General features: G+C 56.9%; 1 protein-coding gene across 2 annotated transcripts in view; it reads left to right on the forward strand.

Moving 5' to 3' along the window:
• The window catches only part of rusc1 (RUN and SH3 domain containing 1), a 50,982-nt gene that overhangs the window by 31,791 nt on the left and 5,870 nt on the right, over positions 1-13,321 (forward strand). Inside the window, exons 2-6 of one of the 2 annotated variants that reach the window (XM_070868560.1) lie at positions 3,879-4,013; positions 6,130-6,206; positions 7,930-8,104; positions 10,639-10,744; positions 10,866-10,912. In XM_070868560.1, the coding sequence (XP_070724661.1) occupies positions 3,879-4,013; positions 6,130-6,206; positions 7,930-8,104; positions 10,639-10,744; positions 10,866-10,912 (540 nt within the window). The remainder of the gene's footprint in view (positions 1-3,878; positions 4,014-6,129; positions 6,207-7,929; positions 8,105-10,638; positions 10,745-10,865; positions 10,913-13,321) is intronic. The other variant, XM_070868561.1, reaches the window with a different exon arrangement.

Raw genomic sequence — 13,321 nt, forward strand, 5'->3', positions numbered from 1 at the left:
CACTCATCCTCTCTACATCAATCTCTCTCCATCATTCTCTCTCACTCATCTCTCTCACTCATTCTCTCTCACTCATTCTCTCTCACTCATTCTCTCTCACTCATTCTCTCTCACTCATTCTCTCTCACTTATTCTCTCTCACTCATTCTCTCTCACTCATTCTCTCTCACTCATTCTCTCTCACATTCTCTCACTCATTCTCTCACTCATTCTCTCCACTCATTCTCTCACTCATCTCTCTCACTCATTCTCTCTCTCTCATTCTCTCTCTCTCATTCTCTCTCACTCATTCTCTCTCTCATTCTCTCTCACTCATCTCTCTCACTCATTCTCTCTCACTCATCTCTCTCACTCATTCTCTCTCACTCATTCTCTCTCACTCATTCTCTCTCACTCATTCTCTCTCACCATTCTCTCTCACTCATTCTCTCACACTCATCCTCAACTCTCTCTCACTCATTCTCTCTCACTCATGCTCTCTCACTCATTCTCTCTCACTCATTCTCTCTCACTCATTCTCTCTCACTCATTCTCTCTCACTCATTCTCTCTCACTCATTCTCTCTCACTCATTCTCTCTCACTCATTCTCTCTCACTCATTCTCTCTCACTCATTCTCTCTCACTCATTCTCTCTCACTCATTCTCTCTCACTCATTCTCTCTCACTCATTCTCTCTCACTCATTCTCTCTCACTCATTCTCTCTCACTCATTCTCTCTCACTCATTCTCTCTCACTCATTCTCTCTCACTCATTCTCTCTCACTCATTCTCTCTCACTCATTCTCTCTCACTCATTCTCTCTCACTCATTCTCTCTCACTCATTCTCTCTCACTCATTCTCTCTCACTCATTCTCTCTCACTCATTCTCTCTCACTCATTCTCTCTCACTCATTCTCTCTCACTCATTCTCTCTCACTCATTCTCTCTCACTCATTCTCTCTCACTCATTCTCTCTCACTCATTCTCTCTCACTCATTCTCTCTCACTCATTCTCTCTCACTCATTCTCTCTCACTCATTCTCTCTCACTCATTCTCTCTCACTCATTCTCTCTCACTCATTCTCTCTCCTCACTCATTCTCTCTCACTCATTCTCTCTCACTCATTCTCTCTCACTCATTCTCTCTCACTCATTCTCTCTCACTCATTCTCTCTCACTCATTCTCTCTCACTCATTCTCTCTCACTCATTCTCTCTCACTCATTCTCTCTCACTCATTCTCTCTCACTCATTCTCTCTCACTCATTCTCTCTCACTCATTCTCTCTCACTCATTCTCTCTCACTCATTCTCTCTCACTCATTCTCTCTCACTCATTCTCTCTCACTCATTCTCTCTCACTCATTCTCTCTCACTCATTCTCTCTCACTCATTCTCTCTCACTCATTCTCTCTCACTCATTCTCTCTCACTCATTCTCTCTCACTCATTCTCTCTCACTCATTCTCTCTCACTCATTCTCTCTCACTCATTCTCTCTCACTCATTCTCTCTCACTCATTCTCTCTCACTCATTCTCTCTCACTCATTCTCTCTCACTCATTCTCTCTCACTCATTCTCTCTCACTCATTCTCTCTCACTCATTCTCTCTCACTCATTCTCTCTCACTCATTCTCTCTCACTCATTCTCTCTCACTCATTCTCTCTCTCTCTCTCTCTCTCACTCATTCTCTCTCACTCTCTCCCACGTCCTGCAAGCAGTGACTCACACCGGAGATTGGTACTGGCGGGGGAGTGCGGGCAGGTATGGCTCCCACACAGGTGCATATATCACAGAGTGTGAGGCAGAGAGAGAGGGAGATCTCTAATGTATTTGCTTCATGGGTTCATTGCTTAAGAATTCACAGCAACACGTTGCTATGAAGAACAAGTTGGTTTATTAGCAAAGGGTTTAACAATCACACCACACATTACCAGTTCATCCACCAGGCTCACAACCACCTGCCCCATCGTGGATCCCCCAAACCCAACTGGCTGGGGTTTTATTGAGTCTTGTGAACATCACGTGACTGGCTAAACCCCCTCCCACCTCAACAGCTCCACAACTATTTTTAAAACATCTTTAAATCAAGTGCCCTCCCTTTGGTAAGGCCACTCGAAGCCACAGATTCACAAATGGTCTGTGAACGTTGCCAAATTAAATTCAGATTCTTTTCCCGGGGGTGATGATGCACTCCAGTCCCTCCGGCGCCCACCTCTCGCGGAAGGCCGCGAGCGTACCGGTGGACACCGCCTGCTCCATCTCCAGGGACGCCCTGGCGCGAACGTAACCGCGGAAGAGAGGCAGGCAGTCGGGCTGAACGACCGCCCGCTGCCTGGAGCGGCTGATGGCCCCCTTGGCCAGGCCCAGGAAAGGTCCGACGAGGAGGCCCTCGGACCTGCCCGCTCACCTCCGCACAGGGTGCCCAAAGATCAGGAGCGTGGGACTGAAGTGCAGCCAGAATTTGAGGAGCAGCCCCTTTAAATATTGGAACAGGGGCTGCAACCTCGCACACTGAACGTTACACGTGGAACACGGACTCCTCCAGACCGCAGATTTTGCAGGCGGCCTGGGAGCCCGTGAACCGACTTAAAAAAGATTGCACGGGACTGACCCGTACAACACCCTCCAGGCCAAGTCCCCAATAAATAGAGGGAGGACTCCCGCGTAGCGAGCACTCCACTGGGGACTCCCGCCTCCTCCGGACAGCAAGATGGTGCACCATGGCAAACCTGTGAGCATCCTCACTGTGACCCCCAGGGTTGGAATGCGGTGGGATCACAGTGAGGGGGCTCGGTACGTGCCCGGGCGGGGGGCAAGGGGGCGGGACGCATTCTTGGAGTGACTTGGATAGGTTAGGTGAGTGGGCAAGATGCATGGCTATTGCAGTATAATGTGGATAAATGTGAGGTTATCCACTTTGGTGGCAAAAACATGAAGGCAGATTATTATCTGAATGGTGACAGATTAGGAAAAGGGGAGGTGCAACGAGACCTGGGTGTCGTGGTTCATCAGTCATTGAAAGTTGGCATGCAGGTACAGCAGATGGTGAAGAAGGTAAATGGCATGTTGGCCTTCATAGCGAGAGGATTTGAGTATAGGAGCAGGGAGGTCTTACTGCAGTTGTACAGGGCCTTGGTGAGGCCACACCTGGAATATTGTGTACAGTTTTGGTCTCCTAATCTGAGGAAGGATGTTCTTGCTATTGAGGGAGTGCAGCGAAGGTTCACCAGACTGATTCCCGGGATGGCGGGACTGACATATGAGGAAAGACTGGATCGACTAGGCTTATATTCACTGGAGTTTAGAAGAATGAGAGGGGATCTCATCGAAACATATAAAATTCTGACGGGATTGGACAGGTTAGATGCAGGAAGAATGTTCCCGATGTTGGGGGAGTTCCAGAACCAGGGGCCACAGTCTAAGGATAAGGGGTAAGCCATTTAGGACCGAGATGAGGAGAAACTTCTTCACCCAGAGAATTGTGAACCTGTGGAATTCTCTACCACAGAACGTTGTTGAGGCCAGTTCGTTGGATATATTCAAAAGGGAGTTAGATGTGGCCCTTACGGCTAAAGGGATCAAGGGGTATGGAGAGAAAGCAGGAAAGGGGTACTGAGGTGAATGATCAGCCATGATCTTATTGAATGGTGGTGCAGGCTCGAAGGGTCGAATGGCCTGCTCCTGCACCTAGTTTCTATGTTCGTTCCCGGTGAGCCCCATAGGCATGTTCATCCGTCTCTCTGTTAACTCTAGCCGGGGCTGTGAGCGCTCGCTCTCCGATTTCCCCGGGGGTGGGTGGGTGGGGAGGGGTCGGGGGTGTTTATTGTGAGGTCGCTGCCCCTGCACCGTTTAATCTGCGCGCTCTGTGTGTGTCTCCGTTTTTTTTTGTGTTTCAGTCGGCCGCAGTCGATCTCTGCCGGCAGGATCCCGAGCGGAATGGTCCGGGATGGCTGGAGTGGCGGATTCCCCTTCCCTTCACCCGCCCGTCCCGGGGGACAGCCGCCCGTCGCTGGGTCCGCAGCACAAGAGAGGTACGAGCGGGGGCCGAGGGCGGGCTGGGGGGGCAACGCACGCATTCTCTCCCGAGTCCCGGAGCACGGGGAGCTCTTGACAAGAAGAACGACAGGTGTCTGTCACTCTGCGCGGTGGTCCCCGCCAAGGGTCACCGGGCGACTGACGCACCCTTTAATTGCCCCGCCGACTTTGTGAGCCTCCGACTGCAATGCTGTCAGCTGTGGCTCAGTGGGCAGCTCTCTCGCCTCGGAGTCAGAAGGTCGTGGGTTCGAGTCCCACTCCAGGGACTTGAGCACAAAAAAATACAGGCCGACACTCCCAGTGCAGTACTGAGGGAGCGCCGCACTGTCGGAGGGGCAGTACTGAGGGAGTGCTGCACTGTCGGAGGGGCAGTACTGAGGGAGTGCCGCACTGTCGGAGGGGCAGTACTGAGGGAGTGCCGCACTGTCGGATGGACGGTACTGAGGGAGCGCCGCACTGTCGGAGGGGCAGTACTGAGGGAGCGCCGCACTGTCGGAGGGGCGGTACTGAGGGAGTGCTGCACTGTCGGAGGGGCAGTACTGAGGGAGTGCTGCACTGTCGGAGGGGCAGTACTGAGGGAGTGCTGCACTGTCGGAGGGGCAGTACTGAGGGAGTGCTGCACTGTCGGAGGGGCAGTACTGAAGGGAGTGCTGCACTGTCGGAGGGGCGGTACTGAGGGAGCCCCGCTCTGTCGGAGGGGCAGTACTGAAGGGAGTGCTGCACTGTCGGAGGGGCGGTACTGAGGGAGCCCCGCTCTGTCGTAGGGGCAATACTGAGAGAGCGGCGCACTGTCGGAGCGGCAGTACTGAGGGAGTGCCGCACTGAGGGAGCGCCGCACTGTCGGAGGGGCAGTACTGAGGGAGTGCCGCAGTGTCGGAGGGGCAGTACTGAGGGAGTGCCGCAGTGTCGGAGGGGCAGTACTGAGGGAGCGCCGCACTGTCGGAGGGACGGTACTGAGGGAGCGCCGCACTGTCGGAGGGACGGTACTGAGGGAGCCCCGCACTGTCGGAGGGGCAGTACTGAGGGAGTGCCGCACTGTCGGAGGGACGGTACTGAGGGAGCGCCGCACTGTCGGAGGGACGGTACTGAGGGAGCGCCGCACTGTCGGAGGGGCTGTACTGAGGGAGCGCCGCACTGTCGGAGGGACGGTACTGAGGGAGCGCCGCACTGTCGGAGGGACGGTACTGAGGGAGCGCCGCACTGTCGGAGGGGCGGTACTGAGGGAGCGCCGCACTGTCGGAGGGACGGTACTGAGGGAGCGCCGCACTGTCGGAGGGGCGGTACTGAGGGAGCACCGCACTGTCGGAGGGGCGGTACTGAGGGAGCGCCGCACTGTCGGAGGGGCGGTACTGAGGGAGCGCCGCACTGTCGGAGGGACGGTACTGAGGGAGCGCCGCACTGTCGGAGGGACGGTACTGAGGGAGCGCCGCACTGTCGGAGGGGCGGTACTGAGGGAGCGCCGCACTGTCGGAGGGGCGGTACTGAGGGAGCGCCGCACAGTCGGAGGGACGGTACTGAGGGAGCGCCGCACTGTCGGAGGGGCGGTACTGAGGGAGCGCCGCACTGTCGGAGGGACGGTACTGAGGGAGCGCCGCACTGTCGGAGGGACGGTACTGAGGGAGCGCCGCACTGTCGGAGGGACGGTACTGAGGGAGCGCCGCACTGTCGGAGGGGCGGTACTGAGGGAGCGCCGCACTGTCGGAGGGACGGTACTGAGGGAGCGCCGCACTGTCGGAGGTGCCGTCTTTCGGATGAGTCGTTAAACCGAGGCCCTGTCTCTCAGGTGGATGTAAAAGATCCCATGGCACTGTTTCGAAGAAGATCAAGGGAGCTACCCCCGGTGTCCTGGGGCCAATATTTATCCCTCAATCAACAAAAAACAGACGATCTGGGTCATTATCACATTGCTGTTTGTGGGAGCTTGCTGTGCGCAATTGAGCTGCCGCGTCTGTCCACATTACAACAGTGACTACACTCCAAAAGTACTTCATTGGCTGCGAAGCGCGTTGGGACGTCCAGTGCTCGTGAAAGGCGCTATATAAATGTAATTATTTTTTTGTTTCTTCCCGACTGCCTTGTTCCCCGAGTTGATTGTGACGTTTTTCTGTTTAGGTCTCCTGTGGGCCGTTAATGTATCTGTGGATCAAATCGTCTCCCATTTCAGTGTTGCTCGGAACATTGTACAGAAGGTACGACCTAAAGTCGCCATTAGTTGTTTGAGCAGAGCGCGGATAGTAGACGCACCGTGTCATCTGTGTTGTCTAAAGCCTGGACTACCTGTCGTGCAAGATCAGTTTGTGAGCAGGCTGCTCCGAGGGGCAGTGCTGAGGGAGCGCCGCACTGTCGGAGGGGCAGTGCTGAGGGAGCGCCGCACTGTCGGAGGGGCGGTACTGAGGGAGCGCCGCACTGTCGGAGGGGCAGTACTGAGGGAGCGCCGCACTGTCGGAGGGGCGGTACTGAGGGAGCGCCGCACTGTCGGAGGGGCGGTACTGAGGGAGCGCCGCACTGTCGGAGGGGCGGTACTGAGGGAGCGCCACGCTGTCGGAGGGGCAGTACTGAGGGAGCGCCGCACTGTCGGAGGGGCGGTACTGAGGGAGTGCCGCACTGTCGGAGGTGCCGTCTTGCGGATGAGACGTTAAACCGAGGCCCCGTCTGCCCTCTCGGGTGGATGTAAAAGATCCCGGGGCCACTATTGGAAGAAGAGCAGGGGGAGTTCTCCCCGGTGTCCTGGGGCCAATATTTATCCCTCAAGCAACAAAAAAACAGATGATCTGGGTCATTATCACATCGCTGTTTGTGGGAGCTTGCTGTGTGCAAATTGGCTGCCAAGTTACAACAGTGATCACACTTCAAACATAGTACTTAATTGTGAAGCGCTTAGGGAGGTCCTGAGGCTATGAAAGGCGCTATAGAAATGCAAGTTCTTTCCATTGACTTCCTTACCGTGGATAAGATGGATGACTCCATTACCCTGGTAATGGTTGGTTATCGTGCTTCCATACGGTTCAGTGTGCATGGAGCACATGTCTGTATTTACCTCAACACCATGTGTAATATATGCAACTGTGGCTATGCTCAGAGGGTTGTGGAGCTGTTGCCCGATGCAGAGGGGGCAGGTAGGAAGGCCTCCTCTTAGGACTGCTCCTGGGCATGGCCAAGGGGGCCATCAGCCGGTCCAGGCAGCGGGCGGTCGTTCAGCCCGACTGCCTGCCTCTCTCCCACGGTTCCATCCGAGCCAGGGTGTCCCTGGAGATGGAGCACGCGGTGTCCACCGGTACGCTCGCGGCCTTCCGCGAGAGGTGGACGCCGGAGGGACTGGAGTGCATCATCGCCCCCGGCAACCGAATTTTAATTTGATTTATAAGTTCCCGTAAAAGTTTATTTGGAAATGTGTGGCTTCGAAAGTGCCCTTACCTAAAAGGGGCGCTTGATTTAATGTTCTGATTTGAAATAGTTGTGGAGCTGTTGAGGTGTGGGCGGGGCTTAGCGAGTCACGTGATGTTCACAGGACTCAATAAAACCCCGGCCAGTTGGGTTCGGGGGATCCACGATGGGGCAGGTGGTTGTGAGCCTGGTGGATGAACTGGTAATGTGTGGTGTGATTGTTAAACCTTTGCTATTAAAACCAGTTGGTTTATTCGCAAATGTGTTGCTAAGCATTCTTAAGCAGAGATACCCACAAAGCTAATGCATTACAGATATTAAAATCGAAGGTCCTGTGGATTTAATGGAAGGCTTTCACGCTTGCTGTGCATGCTGGGATATGCCCCCCACCATTGTTCTCTTACTTTTCCCCCCCTGCTCCTCCACCCTCGCAGTCAACAGAGCGCAAGATCTCGGGTAGGCAGGGATTGCAAGTCAGGAAGCGAATACATTGCACTGATGATGTGTGTCCCCTCTCTCTCTGCACAGGCTCAGCTCGGGGACAGCAGGGTCAGCCCGTTGGTGGGCCAGCTAGTGCTGGGGGGTCTGTGCCCAGCTCTCGAGGCCGTGGTCCGGGACGGGCTGAAGCCACACCAGCAGGACCTGATTGTGGGGCGGAGGCCCAACTCCCCCTGGTCGGTGGTGGAGGCCTCGCTGAAAGCAGGTAATGGTCTCGGTCAGCGCGGGGACAGTGAGGGCCCGGGTAGGCCACAACACCAAGAGCAGGCCATTCGGCCCCTCTACCCCGCCCCGCCATTCAGCTCCTCGAGCCCGCCCCGCCATTCAGCCCCTCGAGCCCGCCCCGCCATTCAGCCCCTCGAGCCCGCCCCGCCATTAGGCCGCTCAAGCCCGCCCCGCCATTCAGCCCCTCTACCCCACCCTGCCATTAGGCCGCTCGAGCCCGCCCCGCCATTCAGCCCCTCGAGCCCGCCCCGCCATTCAGCCCCTCTACCCCGCCCCGCCATTCAGCCCCTCGAGCCCGCCCCGCCATTCAGCCCCTCTACCCCGCCCCGCCATTCAGCCCCTCTACCCCGCCCCGCCATTCAGCCCCTCGAGCCCGCCCCGCCATTCGGCCCCTCGACCCCACCCCGCCATTCAGCCCCTCGAGCCCGCCCCGCCATTCAGCCCCACTACCCCACCCCGCCATTCAGCCCCTCGAGCCCGCCCCGCCATTCAGCCCCTCGAGCCCGCCCCGCCATTCAGCCCCTCTACCCAACCCTGCCATTCAGCCCCTCGATCCCGCCCCGCCATTCGGCCCCTCTACCCCGCCCCGCCATTCAGCCCCTCGAGCCCGCCCTGCCATTCAGCCCCTCGAGCCCGCCCCGCCATTCAGCCCCTCGAGCCCGCCCCGCCATTCAGCCCCTCGAGCCCGCCCCGCCATTCAGCCCCTCGAGCCCGCCCCGCCATTCAGCCCCTCGAGCCCGCCCCGCCATTCAGCCCCTCTACCCCACCCTGCCATTAGGCCGCTCGAGCCCGCCCCGCCATTCAGCCCCTCGAGCCCGCCCCGCCATTCAGCCCCTCTACCCCGCCCCGCCATTCAGCCCCTCTACCCCGCCCCGCCATTCGGCCCCTCGACCCCGCCCCGCCATTCAGCCCCTCTACCCCGCCCCGCCATTCAGCGCCTCTACCCCACCCTGCCATTCAGCCCCTCGAGCCCGCCCCGCCATTCAGCCCCTCGAGCCCGCCCCGCCATTCAGCCCCTCTACCCCGCCCCGCCATTCAGCCCCTCGAGCCCGCCCCGCCATTCAGCCCCTCTACCCCACCCCGCCATTCAGCCCCTCGAGCCCGCCCCGCCATTCAGCCCCTCGAGCCCGCCCCGCCATTCAGCCCCTCTACCCAACCCTGCCATTAGGCCGCTCGAGCCCGCCCCGCCATTCAGCCCCTCGAGCCCGCCCCGCCATTCGGCCCCTCTACCCCGCCCCGCCATTCAGCCCCTCTACCCCACCCTGCCATTAGGCCGCTCGAGCCCGCCCCGCCATTCAGCCCCTCGAGCCCGCCCCGCCATTCAGCCCCTCGAGCCCGCCCCGCCATTCGGCCCCTCTGCCCCACCCCGCCATTCAGCCCCTCGAGCCCGCCTCGCCATTCGGCCCCTCAAGCCTGCTCCGCCATTCAATAACATCATGGCTGATCCGATCATTGCCTCAGCTCCACTTCCTCCCTGCTCCCCATAACTCTTCACCCCCTTATCGCTTGAAAATCTGGCTATCTCCACTTTAAATATATTCAATGTCCCAGCCTCCACAGCTCTCTGGGGCAGAGAATTCCACAGATTTACAACCCTCTGAGAAGAAATTCCTCCTCATCTCTGCCTTAAATGGGCGACCCCTTATTCTGAGACTATGCCCCCTAGTTCTAGATTTCCCCCACAAGGGAAAACATCCTCTCTGCATCCACCCTGCAAAGCCCCCTCAGAATCTTTTGCGTTTCAATAAGATCACCTCTCATTCTTCTGAACTCCAATGAGTAGAGGCCCAACCTGCTCAACCTTTCCTCATAAGTCAACCCACTCATCTCCGGAATCAACCGAGTGAACCTTTTCTGAACTGCCTCCAAAGCAAGTATATCCTTTTGTAAATAAAGGTCCCCTCCTCTCTCCCAAAGGTGCTGACTCTCACTGGGGTACAGGTCCCCCTCCCCTCATAGACATTTACAGCACAGAAGGAGGCCATTCGGCCCACCATGTCTGCACCACCCGGCTTAATCCCACTTTCCCGCTCTCGGTCCGTAGCCCTGTGGGTTACGGCACTTCAGGTGCACATCCAAATGTGGTGAGGGTTTCTGCCTCTACCACCCTTTCAGGCAGTGAGTTCCCCCCCAGACCCCCACCACCCTCTGGGTGAAGACATTTCCCCTCAAATCCCCTCTAAACCTCCCCCCAATTACTTTCAATCTGTGCCCCCTGGTTGTTGACCCCCTCTGCCAAGGGAAACAGGTCCGTCCTATCCACTCTATCCAGGCCCCTCATCATTTTACACATCTCAATCAGGTCTCCCCTCAGCCTCCAAAGAAAACACCGCCTGAAGTTGTTGACTCTCACTGGGGATCAGATCCCCTCTCCCCCTCCACTCCACTCTCCCCCCCCCCCCCCTCCTTCCCCCCCCCCCTCCCTCCCCCTCCTTCCCCCCCCCCCACTCCCCTCTCGCCGGTCTGGTTGGTCCGTCGTTCCTCTGCTTCTCACGCTGCCTCTCCCGCCCACAGGCTCTGCCCCGAGGACTTTGACCAGCCTCTACGCACAGCTCGACCAGCTGCCCCAGCTCGGCAACCCCCGCAGGAAGTTCAACGCTTTCGTCTTCGGCCTGCTAAAGTAAGTGAGCTCCCCCCGCCAGAGAGATCCCGGTCCTCGAGGGCGAGGGGCTCCCTCCCTCCCTCCCTCCCTCTCGCATGCTAAACGCCGCCTCTCACCTCTCCTCTCTCTCCCCTCACAGCCTCAAGCGCCTGGACATCTGGATCTCCGCTCTGCACGACAGCACAGGTGAGCATCAGCACCGAGCTTTCCATATTTACCAAAGGATATACTTGCTGCAGTTATACAGGGTATTGGTGAGGCCACACCTGGAGTACTGCGTGCAGTTTTGGTTTCCATATTTACCAAAGGATATACTTGCTCCAGTTATACAGGGTATTGGTGAGGCCACACCTGGAGTACTGCGTGCAGTTTTGGTTTCCATATTTACCAAAGGATATACTTGCTCCAGTTATACAGTGTATTGGTGAGGCCACACCTGGAGTACTGCGTGCAGTTTTGGTTTCCATATTTACCAAAGGATATACTTGCTCCAGTTATACAGTGTATTGGTGAGGCCACACCTGGAGTACTGCGTGCAGTTTTGGTTTCCATATTTACCAAAGGATATACTTGCTCCAGTTATACAGGGTATTGGTGAGGCCACACCTGGAGTACTGCGTGCAGTTTTGGTTTCCATATTTACCAAAGGATATACTTGCTCCAGTTATACAGTGTATTGGTGAGGCCACACCTGGAGTACTGCGTGCAGTTTTGGTTTCCATATTTACCAAAGGATATACTTGCTCCAGTTATACAGTGTATTGGTGAGGCCACACCTGGAGTACTGCGTGCAGTTTTGGTTTCCATATTTACCAAAGGATATACTTGCTCCAGTTATACAGGGTATTGGTGAGGCCACACCTGGAGTACTGCGTGCAGTTTTGGTTTCCATATAAAAGGATATACTTGCTTTTGGAGGCAGTTCAGAGAAGGTTCACTCGGTCGATTCCGGGAGATGAGGGGGTTGACTTATGAGGAAAGGTTGAGGAGGTTGGGCCTCTACTCATTGGAGTTCAGAAGAATGAGAGGTGATCTTATCGAGACGAGTAAGATTATGAGGGGGCTCGACAAGGTGGATGCAGAGAGGATGTTTCCACTGATGGGGGAGACTAGAACTAGGGGGCATGGTCTTAGAATAAGGGGCCGCCCATTTAAAACTGAGATGAGGAGGAATTTCTTCTCTCTGAGGGTTGTAAATCTGCGGAATTCGTTGTCCCAGAGAGCTGTGGAAGCCGGGACATTGAATACATCTAAAGACAGAAATAGACCGTTTCTTAACCGATAAGGGGATAAGGGGGCGGGCAGGGAAGCGGAGCTGAGTCCATGATCGGATTAAATGGCGGAGCCGGCTCGAGGAGACATATGGCCGACTCCTGCTCCTGTTTCTTGTGATGTGTGGAAATGATGGGGCGGGGAAAGAGTTCCTGGACCAGGGAAAGAGTTCCTGGACCAATGAGCCTTGCTCTACACGCATGGGGCCCGAGACATCAGGACCTGCCACTTCCTCCCCCACCGTCCCCCGCGCAATCTCCACCTGATCTAACTGCATTCGCCTGGTTCCATTCTTATCCACAGAATCACCTGCAACGCCTTCTCTTCCCTCCCCCGCATCGTTACCTCTGGTGTCCCCCCAGGATCTATCCTTGGCCCCCCCCCTCCTATTTCCCCATCTACCTCGGCGACATCATCCGGAAACACGGAGCCAGTTTCCCCATGTACGCTGACGACCCCCAGCTCTACCCCACCCCCACTTCTCTCGATCCCTCCTCGGTCTCTAAACCTGTCAGTCCGCTTGTCCCACATCCAGCTCTGGGTGAGCAGAAATATTCTCCAATTGAATATTGGGAAGACCGAAGCCATTGTTTTCGGTCCCCGTCACAGACTCCGTTCCCCAGCCACTGACTCCATCCCTCTCCCCAACTCCTCTCCGAGGCTGAACCAGACTGTTCACAACCCGGGTGTCGTACTTGACCCCGAAATGAACTTTCGGCCACATGTCCGCAGCATAACTAAGACCGCCTGTTTCCCCCCTCCGTAACATCGCCCGTCTCCGCCCCCTGCCTCAGCTCATCCGCTGCTGAAGCCCTCATCCGTGCCCTCGTTACCTCCAGACTTGACTATTCCAGCGCACTCCTGGCTGGCCTCCCACATTCTACCCGACGTAAACTAGAGGTGATCCAAAACTCGGCTACCCCCGTGTCCTAACTCGCACCGAGTCCCGCTCACCCATCACCCCCTGTGCTCGCTGCCCCCGTGTCCTAACTCGCACCGAGTCCCGCTCACCCATCACCCTCTGTGCTCGCTGACCCCCGTGTCCTAACTCGCACCGAGTCCCACTCACCCATCACCCCCTGTGCTCGCTGCCCCCGTGTCCTAACTCGCACCGAGTCCCGCTCACCCATCACCCCCTGTGCTCGCTGACCCCCGTGTCCTAACTCGCACCGAGTCCCGCTCACCCATCACCCCCTGTGCTCGCTGACCCCCGTGTCCTAACTCGCACCGAGTCCCGCTCACCCATCACCCCCTGTGCTCGCTGACCCCCGTGTCCTAACTCGCACCGAGTCCCGCTCACCCATCACCCCCTGTGCTCACTGA

This window comes from Pristiophorus japonicus, chromosome 30, assembly GCF_044704955.1.
Source record: "Pristiophorus japonicus isolate sPriJap1 chromosome 30, sPriJap1.hap1, whole genome shotgun sequence".
Classification (NCBI taxonomy): Eukaryota; Metazoa; Chordata; class Chondrichthyes; family Pristiophoridae; genus Pristiophorus; species Pristiophorus japonicus.